This window comes from Carassius gibelio, chromosome B9 (genome assembly GCF_023724105.1).
Source record: "Carassius gibelio isolate Cgi1373 ecotype wild population from Czech Republic chromosome B9, carGib1.2-hapl.c, whole genome shotgun sequence".
Taxonomy (NCBI): Eukaryota; Metazoa; Chordata; class Actinopteri; order Cypriniformes; family Cyprinidae; genus Carassius; species Carassius gibelio.
In genome coordinates, this window is record NC_068404.1 from 6,410,252 (window position 1) to 6,428,879 (window position 18,628).

The following is an 18,628-nucleotide window of genomic DNA, read 5'->3' on the forward strand; positions in this document are numbered from 1 at the left end:
TTTCCATGACTCAATAATGCATTCTTGAAATATGCTGTTGCGGTTTGCCTCTTCTGTTTGGCATGTGGAGTTTTCAGGGGGAAAGGGCAGGGAGAAAGAAAAGTAGGGTCTGGACCCACATTAATGCCATGCCTCTGTCCCACATCCGCAGAGCCATGTGGAGGACATTTTGAGACCATGTTCTGCAGAATGTCATTATCCCGACAGCACTTCACTAAGATTATAGCATACTTGCCAGTATAATAATTGTCAGCCACACCTGTAAACGCAGCGCTCTGGTTTCACTCCTCTTCTGAAGAGCTCCCTCCCTCCTGCAGTTTTTCGTAACTGAATATCCTCGCAGTATCCCACATAATTGTGTGGTTCTTTTTGCTGTTGCTTTCTTCTAGGAGGTTTGTGGGAACTGAAGATTTCTTTTGGCTTTAAGACAGAGGCGATCTGTTCACAAGGAGAAAGCCGAGAAATGTACACAGTTCCAAAACCAAGTGAACATCCTGTTGAAAGATCGGCTGCCGCACGATTAGAAAAGACTTGACTCACAACTGTTTTCGGTAGAGTTTGGCATTAGCATGTTGCTAAGCTAACACCTCAAAACTGAGATTCATAAACATAGCAAGTACTGAATAAAACAGTCAAATTCTTGGAACTGTTTTATTAATAATTAGCTTTAGTGCATAGATTATAATCAACATTTTTTCCACTTTGTCCACTTTTTTAGTTTTGTACCTCAGCTTGTCGCAAATTGTCACTAATTCTGTGATTTGCTTCTCTGTGGAGGATACTTACAATGCTGTGTTAGAAGTTGATCAAAAGGACGTACAGTTTCTCATATGCCTGAGTAACAATTACAACAAACTTTTGGATCCTTAACATTGAGGCCAAAATCACTCCCCTATATACACTCACTCACTACTCCCTACATTACTCCACTAACACACTCCGCTGAATGAAGAAGTGACAACCAGTGAGCAAATTAAGACATCAAGGGGACAAGTAGTGCTGCGTTCGCTTTTTTCTATGGAATTTATTCATTGGTTGTACCCTCCTAATTGAGATGCATTATGGGGATGAGTGCACTTGACAATATCCACTATGGTTGCGGACATCACTACAAATGTGTCCCCTCAAATAGTGCACAGTATAAGGGTGATTATGGACCAGGGCTGTTATTATAAACTAAAATTAAAACCATAAATAGCATTTTTGTAACTTTCAATTATTTATCGATTTAATTTCAGGACAAGACATGATTTCTCATTTCTCATTTAGTTTGCCTTGAAGTGCTAAAATAACCTATGCTAAATAAACTAAAATGAATCAAAAATGTATAAAACTTTAGAGACTAAATGAATGAATGAATGCATGTATGAAAAATAAAATGAAAAAGGTTAAAAAAAGACTAAATAAAATAAAAAGCAAGTGAAAACACAATATAAAAATAAAAATAAAAATGTAAAAACTATTAGGACATATCCCAATAGTCTACCTATAGTGCAGTACTGTGCTTACTAATAAGGCTGCTTACTTGGTTTCAGAAACTTAATCACTTTGCTCTTTGCTGTTTGTCACATTCTTTCCGAAGGTTTTGTAGAAACCAGTGCTTTTTATTTGATTTTAAGTCGAAGTTGATCTGTTCGTGCTGTGAACACTGAGAAAGATACACAGTGTCAAATGAGCCTGCTGTCCAGACATTACAAATCATAGCTTCCATAAACTGCGGCCACTATAAAACTTCAATAATTCCTCCCCTATCAGAGTGCCGTAGGGAAGGAGCTTGTGCAGCGGGGCTGCAAACTCAAACAGACTGAGCCCATCTGGATTCATTAACAAAGAGAAATAGACGAAAAAAAAAAAAAAAACGAAAGGGTTCCAGAGGAAAAGAAGCATTTCGAGACTGTATAATCACAATCAAGGAAAGCATGAACATTTGAAAGAACAACATGTTTTTTCCTGTGGTCTAATAAAATTAAAACACAGGCGAGTCAGATGCCTTCATGGCCTCCATGCTGCCTCGCAATTACAGAGCTGTAAAGTTGAAAAAGAACATGAGCGCCAGGCAGGAGGAGAGCGGGACCGGCTCTGACATGAATTAAAGTCACAGATTGGGACCATGTGAAGCGCCAGCCCAGAGAGAGACTTTGAGCTGCCTGTAGCACGCTTAGAGATGGGCAAAACTACATATTTTGTCAAAATAGTTCACTGGTTGGAGGGCTATGTAAATGACTAGATTGCTAATCTCAAGGATGCCCTGGATAATTATGCGGGTTCAAAGAACCTTGATCGAATGGTGGTGTTTGTATGAAAAACATCTAAGAGCACAACGGAGGAGTTTGGAGACACATTTGTAAAGTGTACTGTTAAGTTGAAGGACCGTCAAAACTGTATAAGGAACGAATGGCATAGTGGGGATGGAAAAAAAGAGAAGAAGTAAGGAAGGAAGAAAATACTAAACTAATTTAGGTTTATTTATTTATTTATTTATTTACACACTGGAATCTTAGGACCTCTAGAAAATAGAATAGAATAGAGTAGAATAGAAGTATATAAATATATGAATTTCTATTCAGTAAGGACAGATGAAAAAGGAGAGTAAAGACATTTATAATGATACAAAATATTTTGTATTATTTATTATTACTTAACTTTTTTTAATATACTTTTACAAATTTAATAGCTAATAATAATAAGCAGCAAATTATGATATTCAGCTTTGCATCACATGACTATGTTTTTAAGATATATTCAAATAGGCAACACTTATTTTTAATTTGTAATAATATTTCACAGTATTTTGGTTACTGTGTTTTGATCAAGTAAACACAGATTGCTAAGAGCTTCTTTCAAAAACATGTAAACAAACTTACCTACCTCATTTTTGTAACGGTGTTATACCTGCTTTCATTATTTAGAAAGTGGGTTACCCATGAATGGATTACTTCATAATTGGGAGTCCTTGGCATAAAAAAAATTAATGAGCCGTGCGAGGTATTGACTTGACATGAAAGTGGCCACTGTTTGCGGGAACCATCCGTTGCCTGATTGCATCAATTTGTCTTTCAATCCCAACTTTCCCAACTTTGAAACCGGCCCCCAGTGGTGAGCGAACTCGATTAGGTCAACAGGAACCAGTTCACAGGAGGCAAATTGTTGAATGAAAATGTCAGCTGAACTTCCTGTGACCTTAGGCTTTATGTGCTGGTAATACCATCACAGCCAGAGTGGAAACAGCTAATCCTCTTTTCTCCATTTTCTCTCTCTCTGCGCAGCTCCATCTGCAGTGACTGTCATCAGGAAGGACCGAACGTCCAGAAACAGCATCTCACTGTCATGGATGGAGCCAGAGAGACCCAACGGGATCATTTTGGACTACGAGGTCAAATATTATGAGAAGGTATGGCAGTCTAATTTTGATTCGCTGTGGGCGTTCACTGCATTAACATTTTCATTTGAAGTCATCACTTTGTCCTTTTATTTGGCATCATTAGGAATCTTGGTCCAGAGCGAACATCTATATACCTGGGAGCATTTCAAGTCGTTAGTCGATGTGCCTTAATTTGACTGTTGGAGGTGAAATAGATTCTGTCTGCTCTGCTGAGAGATGTTTCCCTGAAATGAAAAGTTTAACCCACTACTAATGTTCCCTTTATTTTTGCTTTTATTGAGCAAAACCTATTTCTGTTGGACAGATCCTTCAGCCACCTGAACAGAATGACCCTAGTGCTCATTTTTCGTTTAACAATTATACACACACACACACACACACACACACTCATCGCCCAATTGCTTGGTAACCCAAATTTCTAATCAGCCAATCACGTGGCAGCAACTAACTGTAGTGCATTTAGGCATCTAGATGTGGTGAAGATGACTTGCTGAAATATGCCTTTTATTAATAAAATAGCGATGCTGAATCCTGAATCACTACACTGCATTTCTTAGCAATGATGAGGTAAAATCGTTGATTTTAAAGTGAAAGTCACAGCTTCGTTGTTTGTAGAGAGTGAGTTTGCATCACTGGATAGCTGTCGGTCATTTAACATTTCTATCGTAAAACAGTTGACTAATATTAAATGATTTGCAACTTCCATCTTATCTTGCTCTGGTTCAACATTAAGTTGATGATTTGTGCTGAAATTTGTGCTCTGCTTCTATGAACAGTTAAGCCCACCTACTTTGATTTGATTGGCCATCTCTGAGATTGACCATTTCTAATGATTGGGGTGGAGGAGATTTCTCCACCTCAGTGTTTATGAAGATTTTATAATGCTTTTCCTCATCCAAACAGTTAGTGTAGCCAAGTAGTGGCAGTGTTCATTCACTCCATAGAATTTATGTATTTTGATGTTTTTTACTGTGTACTTGAAGAGTGCAATCCTCAAACTTGATTGTTTAGACAAATTGAACTACATTATTGTATATGTAGAACTTTTCTTGAGATCATGGAATCCACATGATTTCTCATAGATCCAGTTCCATATTCAGAATCAATGGACATGCAGATGGACTTTGGTTTTAGTATTGTGTCTGATCATCTAGTTTTGTTTAGAGAGCTCTCTTTCGAGTCTGCCTTCTGCACAGATTTATGTCTTTCTGTGTAGGCAGTGCACAGGCGGTTTAGAGGAAACATTGCTTAGTACTCACTGACCAGGTCAGTTAATTTTAAGCCTTCTTAACAATCTGTGAAAGTGGCAGATGATCTCTGCTTTGGTCTTGTAACACTGGAGGCACTGATCTAAACACCACCTGCCCATTAAAGCTTGAGTGCTACAAGTCCATACTCGCCCATCTAAAAAAACTCTTACAATCTCTCCTTTCTAGTCACGACCCAGTCCGGTCGGCCCCTCGGCTGCTTTCCTACAGATGCCGTATGATTAATGAGCCGTACAGGAATCGGGTCTTGATTGAGGGTCAGTATTGTTGTGCCACATCAGCGCTGCTCTTTTAGGGTCAGTTTTCAGAGGGCTCTTTCATGCTGTCAGATCCTGAGATGTCTTGTGCTCTAGGTGAAGTGGATAACGTCTCCCTCGCTCTGAAGCAAGCACAACTCTGGGTTTGGAACTTAACTGGGCCCTGACAATGTGGGAGTCTCCTCTCCCGAAACTGGCAGGGGATCTGAGGGTGTGAAAGAAAGCTCCAGAACAGTCTGCAGTGGCAACGGTCCAGAATTCTTCCCGCAGCAAAAACATTCCATAGCTTTAGTGGGTAAATGACTTGACTGTATGACCACACAGACGTGCATATTGAAATTGTAGACCGTATTGGGTTGTCTCCGAGACATGGTTCATCTTCATCGTGACAAAAAAGTTTTAAGTTCAAAACTGAAAGCTCATGCCAATGTTTTAGACCAGCAGTTTATTTTATCCTGTAATTTTCACTCCCCAAATACTATGGCTGACTGATACAGCTTAGATAGATAGATAGATAGATAGATAGATGGATAGATGGATAGATAGATAGATAGATAGATAGATAGATAGATAGATAGATAGATAGATAGATAGATAGATAGATAGATAGATAGATAGATAGATAGATAGATAGTTCTTTCTAAAACTTAGTGGCCAAAATAATAATAATTTTAGTTTTATTGCATCAAACTAATTGCCGAATACACTATTTCAAAAGTTTGGGGTTAGTAAAAAATAAAATTAAGCACACCAAGGCTGGTGTGCTTAATTAAAAAAAAAAAAAAAAAATTAAAGTATAAAGTATTCAAAGTATATGTTGTCTATTTGACTATTTAAAAAAATGTAATTCATTCCTGTGATGCAAAGCTGAATTTTCAGCATCATTACTCCAGTCTTTTATTGTCATATGATCGTTCAGAAAATGTATAATTATCTAATATACTGATGTCTTATCATCAATAATGTTGAAAACCTTTTTTTTTTTTTTTTTTGTCGAAACTATTATATCTCTAGATTGATTTTATTTGGTAAATAGAAAGTTCCAAAGAAATACTTTTTTGTAACAATGTAAAAGTCTTTAGTGTCCCTTTTTTTAAAATCAATTTCAAGGATCCTTACTGAATAAAATATTTTAAAACCTTACTGACCACAGACTTTTAAATGGTTCTATACTGCAAATATTTAATATATCATCCAGCTGTAAGCATTATCTGTTAAATAACTTTGACATTGCTCTTGAAGTTAACATTGATTGTGGCTCATATTTAGCGTATGAAGATTAGCACTGAACACAAAAACAGCCATTATACAGCCTAGGCTTCTGCAGAATGAGCTAATAAGTTAACCATAGAACCACTGTAAAAAGTTAAGCCTAAATGTTTCATCTGAATTGTTCTGAACGGGCAAACTTTATTAGTTGACCTTTTGAGGAAAGCGGCTCAACTCTCTTGTGTGTTCTCGAGTGTTCAACATTTACATTCAGTCCAAAGATGCTGATAGCGTTTTCCCATCTGCTGGCGAAAAAAGAGAATCGTTGGAGCCTGCGCTTCCTACAGAGGACCTTTGTGATGCGTCTTTCTGTGAGATCAGTGAGGCCCAAATCTCCGCCAGTGGAAATGCTTTCGCTTGACCGTAATCCCCTTATTTGCAAGCAAAAGGCAGCTCATTTTCACCCTCTGGCACAGGTACACTTGGGGGCTCCTGAAATCCTCCATGTCTCATTTGACCCCGGGTGGCACAGTGTTCCCTGTTCACAATGAAATCTAGTCCGTCTCTCCATTGATTCCTGTTAATTACACAACCCTGTGAGGCACTGCTTCATCAGGCATAGCTGGAGTCGCCCAAATCCTACACAAGCGGTGCTGCCATGTGGAAAAGCCAGAGACACCCTCGGTAAGAACCTCGGTGCCCCTTGATCTAGGTTGGCAGAGGATAACATGCCACCTTCACCCTCACAAAACATACACACACACACACTGAGGAGGAAAGGGGGCCCCAAATCTTCTTACCGGATTCAGTGACACACAGGCCGCAGACTGGAACATATAAACCTCATAAAAAGAGCCAGATCCGTTAAGTGACTTTTCAAAGAAAATGTGGCATCAACAGGCCAAGTTCAAAAACACCATGATGTTTACACTGCATAATGTTGTATAGCGCTAAATCAAACAAACGGCGCTTAATGGATTTCCAAAAAAGCATCGAGATGCCCGGTAACCCGAGTGATGCTGCTCCTGTTAGAAAGCCTCATCCAATCCTGAGCTCCAAGAGATCCATGTTGCTTCACTTAAAGTAAATCTCTTTTTGATTACACGCCAGGGGGGAATGCTCTGCTCTTTGTGAGTGTGTATATAAAATTAACAATGCTACGAAAGAGGAAAAAGCCTTACGATTCAAGCATCTCGAAATACTTGAGCGCTCTGGTTCGTGTTTCCTTGACGTTACAGCATCCCGATTGCGCTCGTCTTTTTTGGCAACAGTCTAAAATTGGCCTTATTGACGGATAGAGCTTTTTAATTTTCTGGAAATGGTGCTCATTTGAGATGATTTTTTTTTTTTTTCAGTTTATCGTATTGATCTCGGAGCGTATTCGAGAATGTTTATTTCTCCTGCAGCTTGGATGGGGGAAATGCTTTGGAAAAGCCATTTTGTATTTACAGGATTTCTTCTTTAGTGGAGAGGAAGGCTGTAAGCCCATATTGCAATATTTAGACTGTCAAAGTAGAACATGACAAGCATATTAAATTCCACCAATAGCGCACTTGTCGAAAAGTAACAATTGCACGCCTTGTCAAACCCCGGAGCTGGGAGGTGGCTGATGCAGACCTGGGACATATGGTAAGGATATAGTATTTGCAGCGAAAATTTCAACACACCTGTATATGATTTCCAACTGATCACATGATGTCGTGAGCAGTGAACAGTGACAACCTGGGAAAAGATTTATGACTCGAACAGAGACGCATACAATACGACGCGAGGTATTGGTTTCGTCTTCCACGGCAGAGCGAATTTATACATCCGAGGCCTCCTCAAACCATAAAACCTGATGCGCTCCATTTGTGGCTTTGCATCCAAAGTCTGGAGGTTTGAAATGGTTTCTGTGCTGCGTTCAAGAACGGGGTAGAAATGATTGTCGTCGGATCCAGATCAAATGTGATGTTTGCATTAGTCACTAGGTTTCCACTGGAGTCATGTGTTCGTTTCTTTCCATGATGGGTTTTGTCAGTCGACGTCCTACCGCATTTATAAAACTGCTAGATATACAGATCTACAGATTAAATCACTTTTTACAAACAGATGCTCGCTGGTGACACTTACAGGCTCTTTGGGCACCCCGGAAAAAGCAGTTTTGGATTAGCTTTTCATTTGAAAAGTGCTGCGAGAGGAGCCGAAAAACCCTGTTTCCAAAATATTCCTTCCAATTGAAGCTTCTAGGGCTGTGTTGCAGAAACGTTCAATCTTAATTCTTGATTTAAGATTAAAAGAAAGAAATTCCGTTTAATCAGTGAAATGGCATTGGTTACTTTATAGATCAAATTCAGAGTTGATTCAGAAGTTTCTGTAATACAGCCTGGACAAAACTTCCAAAGCTCAGCTGCATTAACAGATGTAAGACCCAAAAAAGCATCTATAACTTAACGGGGAGCGCTGTTTTGCCATCATCACAGCACGTACTGGCTCTTTGTGAAAGGAGATGTGAATAAAAACCATGCAATGCTGATAAAATATGGCTTTTCATTTATTTTGAATGCTGTAAGTAACATGTTCAGTCTAAACCGGCGGTCTGGATTTGATTGTATAAGTCTGGTCAATGTCAAATATTATTACTTATGTGGTGAAATGTGTATTTAAGCAGTAAAGACGCATATTGCATATTGCATGTTTGTTGCTTTTAATTTTGGCTTGTATATTCCACATTTTCCACAGGATTTAGCAAATGTTATATCCACGTGAGGTCACATATTCAACATTTGGGTGTACTGATTTGGTCTACTGTCTAATGTATAGTAGTTATTGTTTTGTAAAAATGCTACATACATATTCTATCTAGTATATTTATTACATTTTTTTCTATATAATTTAATTAGAATTCTATAATTCCTAATATACCAACATTCTAACATTAATCTCAATTTCTTTAAACAAGAAACACAAAGAACATATACACTACATTTCTTAAGAGCTGGATTTTTAAGATATTTGTAAAATATTTTTAAAGGAATCTCTTTTGCTCACTAAGGCTGCATTATTTGATCAGAGATACAATAAAAACTGTAATATTGTAAAATATTACTACAATTTAAAGTAGCTGTTTTCTAGTTTAGTATAATGTCAAATATGGCAAAGCTTAATATTAGCTACATTGCTCCAGTCTTCAGTGACAAAAATCATTTTAATATGCTGCTGTTGTTAAAATTTGTCATAGTTGTGATTTATTATTATTATTTTTTTTTAAACCGTAATACATTCTGTGATTAATTGTTGTTTTTTCTAATTATTTGTTAACCTTTTTTTATTATTATTTCTTTCCATACTAATTTTGAAGTTTAATCTGTTTTAATCTGAGTCATGTCATGTGTGGCAGTTTTTTTTTTTTTTTTTTTTCTGGAAATCCGAAAAACAAACCCAGTGTTTTATCATTTTGAAAGCCTTGTTTCTCGTGTACTTGCAGTCGCATCAATACAGCATTGTTCTAAATGTGGCTGTGCTACATTGCTGTTTTATTTGTTTCTGATTAGTGGATAAGCAAAGGATATTCAAAGAAATCCAGCATATGTAACTGTACACTGCCTCTCTCATCTAGTGGCGTCTGACAATTATGGTCCATACCATCGCCGCATCAAAAATCCTATTAGCATGTGTAGTCTAGACATGAAACCCAATAGAGCTTTAATCTGTTACGTGTTTGCCGACCCACGAAAAGATGCTCTCAAATCTCATTTGTCATTAATTACTTCAGCGTGGGGAAACTCAATATCTACAGTGTGGACAAGTGAGCTATTCTTAGAGGTCAACGATGGAGCAAAATGCAAATTAACTTTTGAAGGTTTGCCATAACACTAGCTATGGCCGAGGACTGATAAGTTACATGGATGAATGTGCTGGATAATGCCGGCAAATGTGTGATCCCTCTGTTTGTGGGATGTTTTCCCCCGTTTCTGGACTCCTACAATAAACAACAGAAAACCTCCCCTCTCTCTCATTCCACTCCTGCCTTTTTCCAGTCGGAGAAACATCTGGAAACAATGGTTTGAAAACAAAGACGCTCCATAAATCAGTTAGGTTTTTTCGCTTGTAGAGAGGATCAACGTACCACAGAAATCTTCAGGAAAGCAATAAAATGTGAGGAGAAGGTGGCAGTATATTAAGATGAGCTGGCGCTGTCCCAAGCAGCCTTAGATGCTCCTGATGTGCATGAATTTTCGTCCCTTTCCTGGCCGCGCCAACGGTCACATGTCAGATGGACGGATGTCTCTGTGCGTCTCTAATGACATGTAATTTACTTCAAATGTTCGCTATATCTCTTTAAGATTTTAAGATTCTCTTTAGGATCCTTTTAGGTTGCTCTGAAGTCCCTTTAAGGCAATTCAGTCCCAGGAAGATGTAGATGGTCTGGAGCAGAACAAATAAATACAGTGTGTGTGAGACTTACTTTAAAAACATGAAAACTTTTGAACAGTAATGTACTTGAGATTGTTAATTAAAAATATGTTGTGAAAAACTCTCCATGTTGATTTCTTGTATCCTTGTTCTTCTATATTTCCATGAAATGTTGCATCATAATAAGCATAAAATCATAAAAGATGTCTTTGACTCAGCTTCGTTCTGATTTATTTATCTGGCATTGATATTGGAGGCAAAAGATGTTCAGAAGTTTATGTTATGCTAAAACTAACATTTCTTTTGTTTTCCTCTTATTGCTTTCTATCCTACAGCAGGAACAAGAGACCAGCTATACCATCCTGAGGTCAAAGGGCACAAACGTTACACTGAACGGACTAAAACCCGACACGATCTACCTGCTTCAGATCAGAGCGCGCACCGCAGCCGGATACGGCGGTAGCAGTCGCAAGTTTGAGTTTGAGACCAGTCCGGACTGTAAGCATTTACATACTTCCTTTCATTCTGTTCTCTATTTACAGTCACATTCCCTCGCAGTCACAACACCAGATTCAATCCATTCATAGCTGTGCAGCTCAACAAACAATACAGACAAAGACTCGCAACTCTCTTGCTTTCTGATTCAATACACTGTCATACAAGTCATTCATACAGTAAAAACCACTCGGTTAAAACTATAAGTGCTGCATCTTTTGTCCCATGATGGCAGGTGTTGTCTGCAGCGCTATTAAGCACTTAGACTGAGCATTTTGTAAACCCTATATTGTGTCGCAGCATTGCTGACGGCCTTTTTATCTAATGAAACATTTATAGGAAATCAATGCACACTCATGTAATGAAAAGATACTGTGAGTGAACACGATCAGCGATCTATAGGCGCCTCTACATGTATAGCTGGTGTGAAATATACACCAAGGCCCATGGAATTATGTTTCTCAGTCACAAGATTTTCCATAATGAAAGACAATGTTTTATGAATAGGATAGTGTATATATTGTGTCAAATATTCGTCTGTGGGAAATAATGGTCATCTAAATGATTGTTATAAGTTTATTTCTCAACATTGATTTTTTATTAAATCATCAAATGGCTTGATCAATGGCTTGGTTTTCCTAAAAAGCTACAGATCCAAAAAAATGAATCTCATCAGTATAATCTGCTGTATTAATTTACAGTGGCGCACAGCCTCCTGCTGCTTCCATTTCCTCACAAAATGTGTTTTTCTTTGCCATCACTCAATATGTGTCAACACCAACCCTGTGCTGTCATGTCACATATTTATGATAAATATTTAAAATCTAGCATTCAGCTTTGATTAAGAATGGATTGAGAATACAAGATTGTTTCAAACTTACTGTCAACTCCATCTACTGAAGAAAAGCAGACGGTGTAGTAACCAAATGAACTTTTCACATCACACGTGTATTTAAAAGCAGCACCAATCACATTTTTCTGCCGTTTTAACTACAAATGGGAAATACTTATAATGTGGGAAATTATCCGAAATGTTTTTTGTGTTGACATATTGGTGTGACAGAAAATATGCCTACAATTATTTATAATTTACATTTAAATTCACTATAAAAATCAGTCTTTGTGACCCTGTCAGACTCTTAGTGGGTGAAATATAAAACGACTAAAAGGAACTTCAGGACCCCTAGTTTAAAAGAAATACACTTTAAATTAAAGGCTGGATTAGCAGACCTTTAAAGTGTTTTTATTTTGTACATCTTTATATGTAATTTCATAATTACTTGTCTTAAATATATAGTTTTAGTGTACTGCTTAATGTACTGACAAGTTAAACTAAATATATACCATAAAAGCTTTGTTCGTCATCGGAACACAATGTAGGATATTTTGGATGAAAACTGCGAGGCTGACTGCCAAGTAAGTTATACTGTCAAGGTTCAGAAAAGTATGAAAAGCATTGTCAGAATAGTCCATCTGCCATCAATTCAACTGTTGCGTTATGAATTGACACGAATACTTTTAATACGTGAATAAAGCTAAAATAATAACTTTATTCAAAAGTCTCCTCTGCGTCTCTCCACATCACTCAAACTGCCTACACTCTTCTGTGTCAGCCGCGCCACAAGGATGCTCTGTTTCTATGTGTATTTATGTATATTAAAATATGTATTTTATCTGTTTCTTTGTGTATTTATGCTTTGATGTGAAAGAAAACAGCGCATCCTTGTGGCGCGGCTGACACAGAAGAGTGTAGGCAGTTTGAGTGATGTGGAGAGACACAGTGGAGACTGTTGACAAAGGAATTGTTGAATAAAGTTGTTATTTTTGTTTTATTCGCATACATTCTCTTCGCTTCATAACATTACGTTTGAACCGACTGATGGCATATGGACTATTCTGACAATGCTTTTCATACTTTTTCTTGGACCTTGACAGTGTAATTTACTTGGCATTCTACGGGACAGTCATTAGCCTCTCGGTTTCCATCCAAAATATCTTAAATTGTGTTCTGAAGACGAACGAAGCTTTTACGGGTTTGGAACAACAAACGGGTTTGGTAAGTGATTAATGACAAAATTTTCATTTCGGGGTGAAGTATCGCTTTAAGTAAAACATAAAACATTTGAATTGTTTACATTTACAAAGTGCACTGTTCAAAAGTGTATTTAAGTGTGTTAAGAAACATATTTATGAAGGCGTACTCTCTTTAAGTACACTTAAGTGACCTTTTATTTCATTGATTTCATATTATCTGCAAACATGTTTATTTTGAGTAAACTACAATTGCACATTTAAAATAATTGAGCATACTTCTGTTTCACGGGGGGGGGGGGGGGGTGTAGAATGCCTTTTAATGTTTCTATTTGAATTTTTGTGAAGTATTGAGTTATGAACTGAGGTTGGGTTTAGGTTCAATGTCATTAATTAAAAAATGGAACTTTTGTGTTAATTAACCTCGAACAGCTACATATCTGTCCAATGTGTGTTTAAAATGTCTCTTTCTCTCTCTGTCTCTCTCGGCAGCCTTTTCCATCTCCAGTGAGAACAGTCAGGTGGTGCTGATCGCTGTCTCCTCCGCCGTGGCCATCATCCTCCTCACTGTGGTGCTCTACATTGTGATAAGCAGGTCTGTCTGTCAGTCAAAGCGCAGTCACACAGAGGTTTAAGTGTGCCCATCCTGAAGCTGTCACTTTGCTGTCTCAAGTCTCTCCACAGGACCCTTGATCTCGCACCCTTCAGATATGAAGTATGAAAATGTGTGCCCCTTCATGTCTGCTGCCTATATATAGTCGTAGACGATTCACTTGGCAGAAGCCGTGTTATTTTTCCTGCCGAATGTAACGGGCACCGTTAGTCGAGTGTCGTGTCATGCAGAGGGGCTGATTTTGGCAGTCGGCACCATTGAAAGAGTTCATGAATCTATGGCTTTTTATAAGACCCCAGAACACTGTCATGCCTTATAGAAAAGCAAAACAGTCGAGTTGATCCTGGCTCTGACTTTTGTCTGTTCAGGTTTTAGTCGCTTCGTACATCGTTTAGAGAAGAAAAACGATCCAATTAAAGCCGTTAAGAATAATTAACGCTTTTCATCACTTTACTTGACAGGTTTTGTAGATATAGCAAGTCCAAACATCCAGATGAGAAGAGGCTGCCCTTTGGCAACGGCCACTGTGAGTATATTTACACCTCAATAATTCTCAATAAGCTTGCAAGTATTCAGGTTCTTTCCAGGTGTTTAATACCCATTCCTTGCAAATAGTAAAAATGAAAACAAAGTTTTGCTCTAGTATTTATTTTTAAATGTCAGACAGCCCACAAGAAGCCAATAACGGAGGAGGTTTTTATAATATCCCTTCTGCTCCCGAGCTACAGCAAGCCAATTGTCTGTAAGCTGCCATTTTTCACACTGGCAGAGGTATTAGGAAGGAAATTTAATGGAGGCCCACACAATTTCTCTTAGATTAACCTGCATGAGGTGTCCTGTAGGACTATAGCTTAGCTAACTGATTAGGTCATCCGTAATAGACCTATCCATCTTCAAACCCAGCAAATTGCATTTCTTGACACCCTTAGCTTCCTATCGTAAAGATTCAAATCAACAACCTCTGTGATGGAATATGTTTTTTTTTTTCCTCTAGACCTCCCAAGCACAGCAAATACTGCTCAAAAGCAACAGTATTTTTACACTGCAACTTTTTTTCAGGGTTTTTTTTTTTTTTTTTTTTTTTTGCAAGATAGCACTGTATTACCAGTCCTCACACATTCTAATTAGAGTTTTTTCTAACATTTTTTCATCTTCACTTCTGCTTTCTTTTACCTGTGAATTTTGCTGAGCAACGCTACATGTGACGTTACAGCGTTACACGCTCTCTGGCGTCCTGACTGTACTTTTGGTTTTATGGCTTTTAAACTGTTAAGGAAATTTAATAGGAAATTCTGAAAATCTCCCAAATCACTTACCGAATGCTCAACATTCAGAATAATGAATTCTGATCGGTCTTCTTTTCTGAATCTATTCACATACCAAACTCGATTGGTTGTTTCATTCTTGCACCTATTCAAGAGTGAAACAGTAAGGTTCCAGAAATAAAAATGCCTTTCATATTCTCCATAGGGAAGGTGATTTTTAATGATAAACTTCATTTTTAATGAACCTAATGAAAAACCTACTGTGAGCAGAAAGGGTGTAAACCGATACGCTTTTAGTGAAGCCATTAGTTCACATTATATCAATTGTAGTTTTTCACCAGGGATTACACAGTTTAACACATTACCCATGATGCTATAAAAAAAATCCACCAATCAGAGAGTTACAGCGTGCAAATTGCACCAAATTAAATTTGAGCTCCGCCCACTCCCACGAAGCACCACAAATGACATAATCAAGTTGTTTTCCCCATGCCCTCAAAACACTTACATACTTACATATATGCATGTTTTGCATTTTATGAATGCACAATATTCCCAACCTCATAAGCACTGTTTTTTCCTTCAGTCTAGTTTATTTTGTTTTGATTTTCAGTGCGACTGCCTGGCATCAAGACCTACGTGGACCCGCACACTTACGAAGACCCGAGTCAAGCCGTGCACGAATTCGCCAAGGAACTGGAAGCATCCTGTATCGCCATCGACAAAGTGGTTGGGGCTGGTATGTGGCGTCATCCTCACTCTCTGGTGCAATGAAACAAAGTTACCTGCCCTGGACCAAAATACACTTGTAACAAACATGGCAGGTGGTGTAAATGAGAATCATTTAGCACCGCAGCTGGAGGTGTGTGGCTTTGAAATGGGGAAAGGGTCCCTCCCAGTGCTCATCCTCACTGCCTCAATGCCTTTAATAGACTGCCTGCTGCCAGAGCAGAGGAGCATGGGTAAGCAGAGCACACCTCCGGCTGGGATATTACATTTCACCCCCCACAGCTCTCTCTCTCTATCTCTCTCTCTTTCTCTCCCCGCATCCCTGATGTCTTAAACAGCCAAGCACATATAAAGATAATGCCTTGTGATTCATGGCTGTGTAGACAATGCAGCAAATAAAGGAACTGTTCACTTTTGATGTACCACCGTAAAAGTCGGCACACAAACATCAGGGCTCACACACTGCAAATAAGCACATTCCCTGCTCTGGATGTCACTTCTTTTGTAAATCTGCATTTTACGGCTTTCTTACGCTTTGGCAAGCGATGCAAAAGAGCAAAAAGGGGGTTGTTGTTTTTTTATATAGCTTGGAAAATGATCTTTTAGCGTGGGTTCGGTAGACCTTCATTTGTCTGCATAGCTTATCAGAGCGATCACTGCTGAGGATTAGGCCAGGTTGATATTTAAGATGGTCAACATCATCTGAACGCTGGCCAAGTCCAGCATGGCGGCTGTTTAGACAGCTTGCAATTATTCCGGCTAACTTTTTCCAGACAGCATGCCTGGATTTCACCCATCTCTCGAAACTTGCATGGGAAATAAAGTAATTGCACGTTGGATTACGCAAACAGGACACGGCCCTGGCTTGGATGTTTGGGTGGTGATATCATCTGTACCCAAATGTCCATCCAAGTCTCTGTCAGCATCGTCCACAGTGGAGATCCGATCTTCTGCTGAGCTGTTTGATGTGTGCTCTTACACCTGCGCACATGCCCTAGAACTCAGTTTAAGACCGGGATCCATTCACCATGATGCTGTGATTCACCAACAATATTCACAGAGATCTCCAGTTAATTCCTATTGGATACTTTCACCAATCTTTCCACAGACGATTATGTTGTATTTCTTAGACAGACAAAGCTAGATGCAATTCTTAAATCTGACAACTCCAGTGAGGAGAGATCATTAACATGGATAGGGTTTAATTAAAACACAAATCAGTGGTTCCCATGTCAGCCTTCACTTTCTCTAAAATAAGCGTCTCTCACCAGGGGAGTTTGGAGAGGTGTGCAGCGGCCGACTGAAGCTGCCGTCTAAGAAGGAGATCTGTGTGGCCATCAAGACGCTCAAAGCCGGGTACACAGAGAAGCAGAGGCGGGGCTTCCTCAGTGAAGCAAGCATCATGGGACAGTTCGACCACCCCAACATCATCAGGTTGGAGGGTGTAGTCACACGCAGTAAGTTACACACCTATTTAAAATTGACTTCTGATACCATTTTATTATCCCACGTTAAAAGGAGAAAGAGAAATGATTTGGGTTTTTTGTTGCATCTGTATGAAAAGCATACAGTGAGTTGAGTCTGTTTAGAAGATGCATTTATCATCTTTAGATTTGTTAGTTCAGAGCTCGCCCGTTTGGGAGTATCTCGTATAAAACGTTAGCTGTTTCCAGTTGTGGAATATTAGTGGATGTCATGAAGTTGGCAGATCTTTTATACGGAAAGCCACTGTTGTATTGACCTCTTTCTTATAACGTTGGGCCAATATCCAGCGCGAGAGACAATTCACACAGGGCTGTAAATCACGTATGCTTGTAAATCTCCCTAGATCAGTCTCTATTATGTAGCATGATCAAAGCGAAATTCTTTAATCCATTGCACAATCCTCCTCAAGGGCTCCGTGGGGCTGTTTTTTCATAATGATTTAGGCAAAAATATATTTTTTTAAATGTTCACACTTTACCTTATCTGGCTTTAAACAGAATGCTAGTATTAAGGCTCTGGTATACTTCATTTTGCACTTTTTGTTCTGTTTCGCGCAGCGGCTTGAAAGTACAGTCCACTCCACTGATGTTGAGCACAGATGGACGTGTTCAGTGTATGCACATTACCAAGTGGAGCCAATGTATCTGATATTTGAAATTTTCAACCGCTTGCACATGCACACAGAAATCTGGCTTTTGAACGATTGAACGGTCAAATATAAAATATGCTCAAATTCATTTTGAAATCCAAACAGTACTGGCCAACAGTTTGGAATAATTCTGTTTTGTGTGTGTGTGTGTGTTTATTGTGAAAGATATTTTTGAATTTGTTTGATCAAAAGTAAACCAAAAAATAAAAAAAAGTAGAATATTAATAGAGTTTAAAAGGATTGGTTTCTTTTTACAATGTAATTTATTCCTGATGAGCATCAATTCTTCAGAATTCACTGTCATGAATTTTCGGAAATCATTCTTATATTGTCAGTATTGATAAATAAATGCAGCCTTGTTGAGCATAGGAGACAATGTTTTAGAAACATAAAAAAAAGAAATCTTAATTATTCCAAACTTTTGACCAGTGGTGTATTGTTCAAAAGCATTTGTAGCGGTAAATGAAACAATAACTCAGCATATTATTTAAAAAATAACTTTGCACATTTAAATATAAAAATTAACTATTATGCTATTATTAGATAGACTAAAATAACAAAAAATAAAACATAAAAAAAATAGCCACAGTCTTCCAAACTGCAAAAAATATGAAATAAAATAAAATAATGATATCAAAATGTGCAATAAATAAATGTTTTATATTTTTGCAAATTTGGACAGTGTGCAGGCTTTTCCATTTTCAATATAAAGATTTAAAATGTAAAGAAAGAAAGAAAGAAAAAAAAGAAACAAACCGTTTTAATTTAGTTTTTTTACTTAAATGGTGTGATTCATTGAGGCTTTAATACATCTTCACATTTTTACTAAGTAGTGAAAAACATTGTGTTG

The 18,628-nt window shown here is 38.1% G+C and overlaps 1 protein-coding gene across 3 annotated transcripts in view; it reads left to right on the plus strand.

Annotated features, from left to right (window-relative positions):
• epha3 (eph receptor A3) overlaps positions 1–18,628 on the plus strand; it is a 114,783-nt gene that overhangs the window by 72,491 nt on the left and 23,664 nt on the right. For 2 of the 3 annotated variants that reach the window (XM_052565843.1, XM_052565845.1), the window contains exons 6-11: positions 3,267–3,391; positions 10,847–11,009; positions 13,530–13,632; positions 14,112–14,176; positions 15,529–15,654; positions 16,916–17,101. In XM_052565843.1, the coding sequence (XP_052421803.1) occupies positions 3,267–3,391; positions 10,847–11,009; positions 13,530–13,632; positions 14,112–14,176; positions 15,529–15,654; positions 16,916–17,101 (768 nt within the window). Of the gene's footprint in view, positions 1–3,266; positions 3,392–10,846; positions 11,010–13,529; positions 13,633–14,111; positions 14,177–15,528; positions 15,655–16,912; positions 17,102–18,628 lie in introns of all 3 variants that reach the window. The other variant, XM_052565844.1, reaches the window with a different exon arrangement.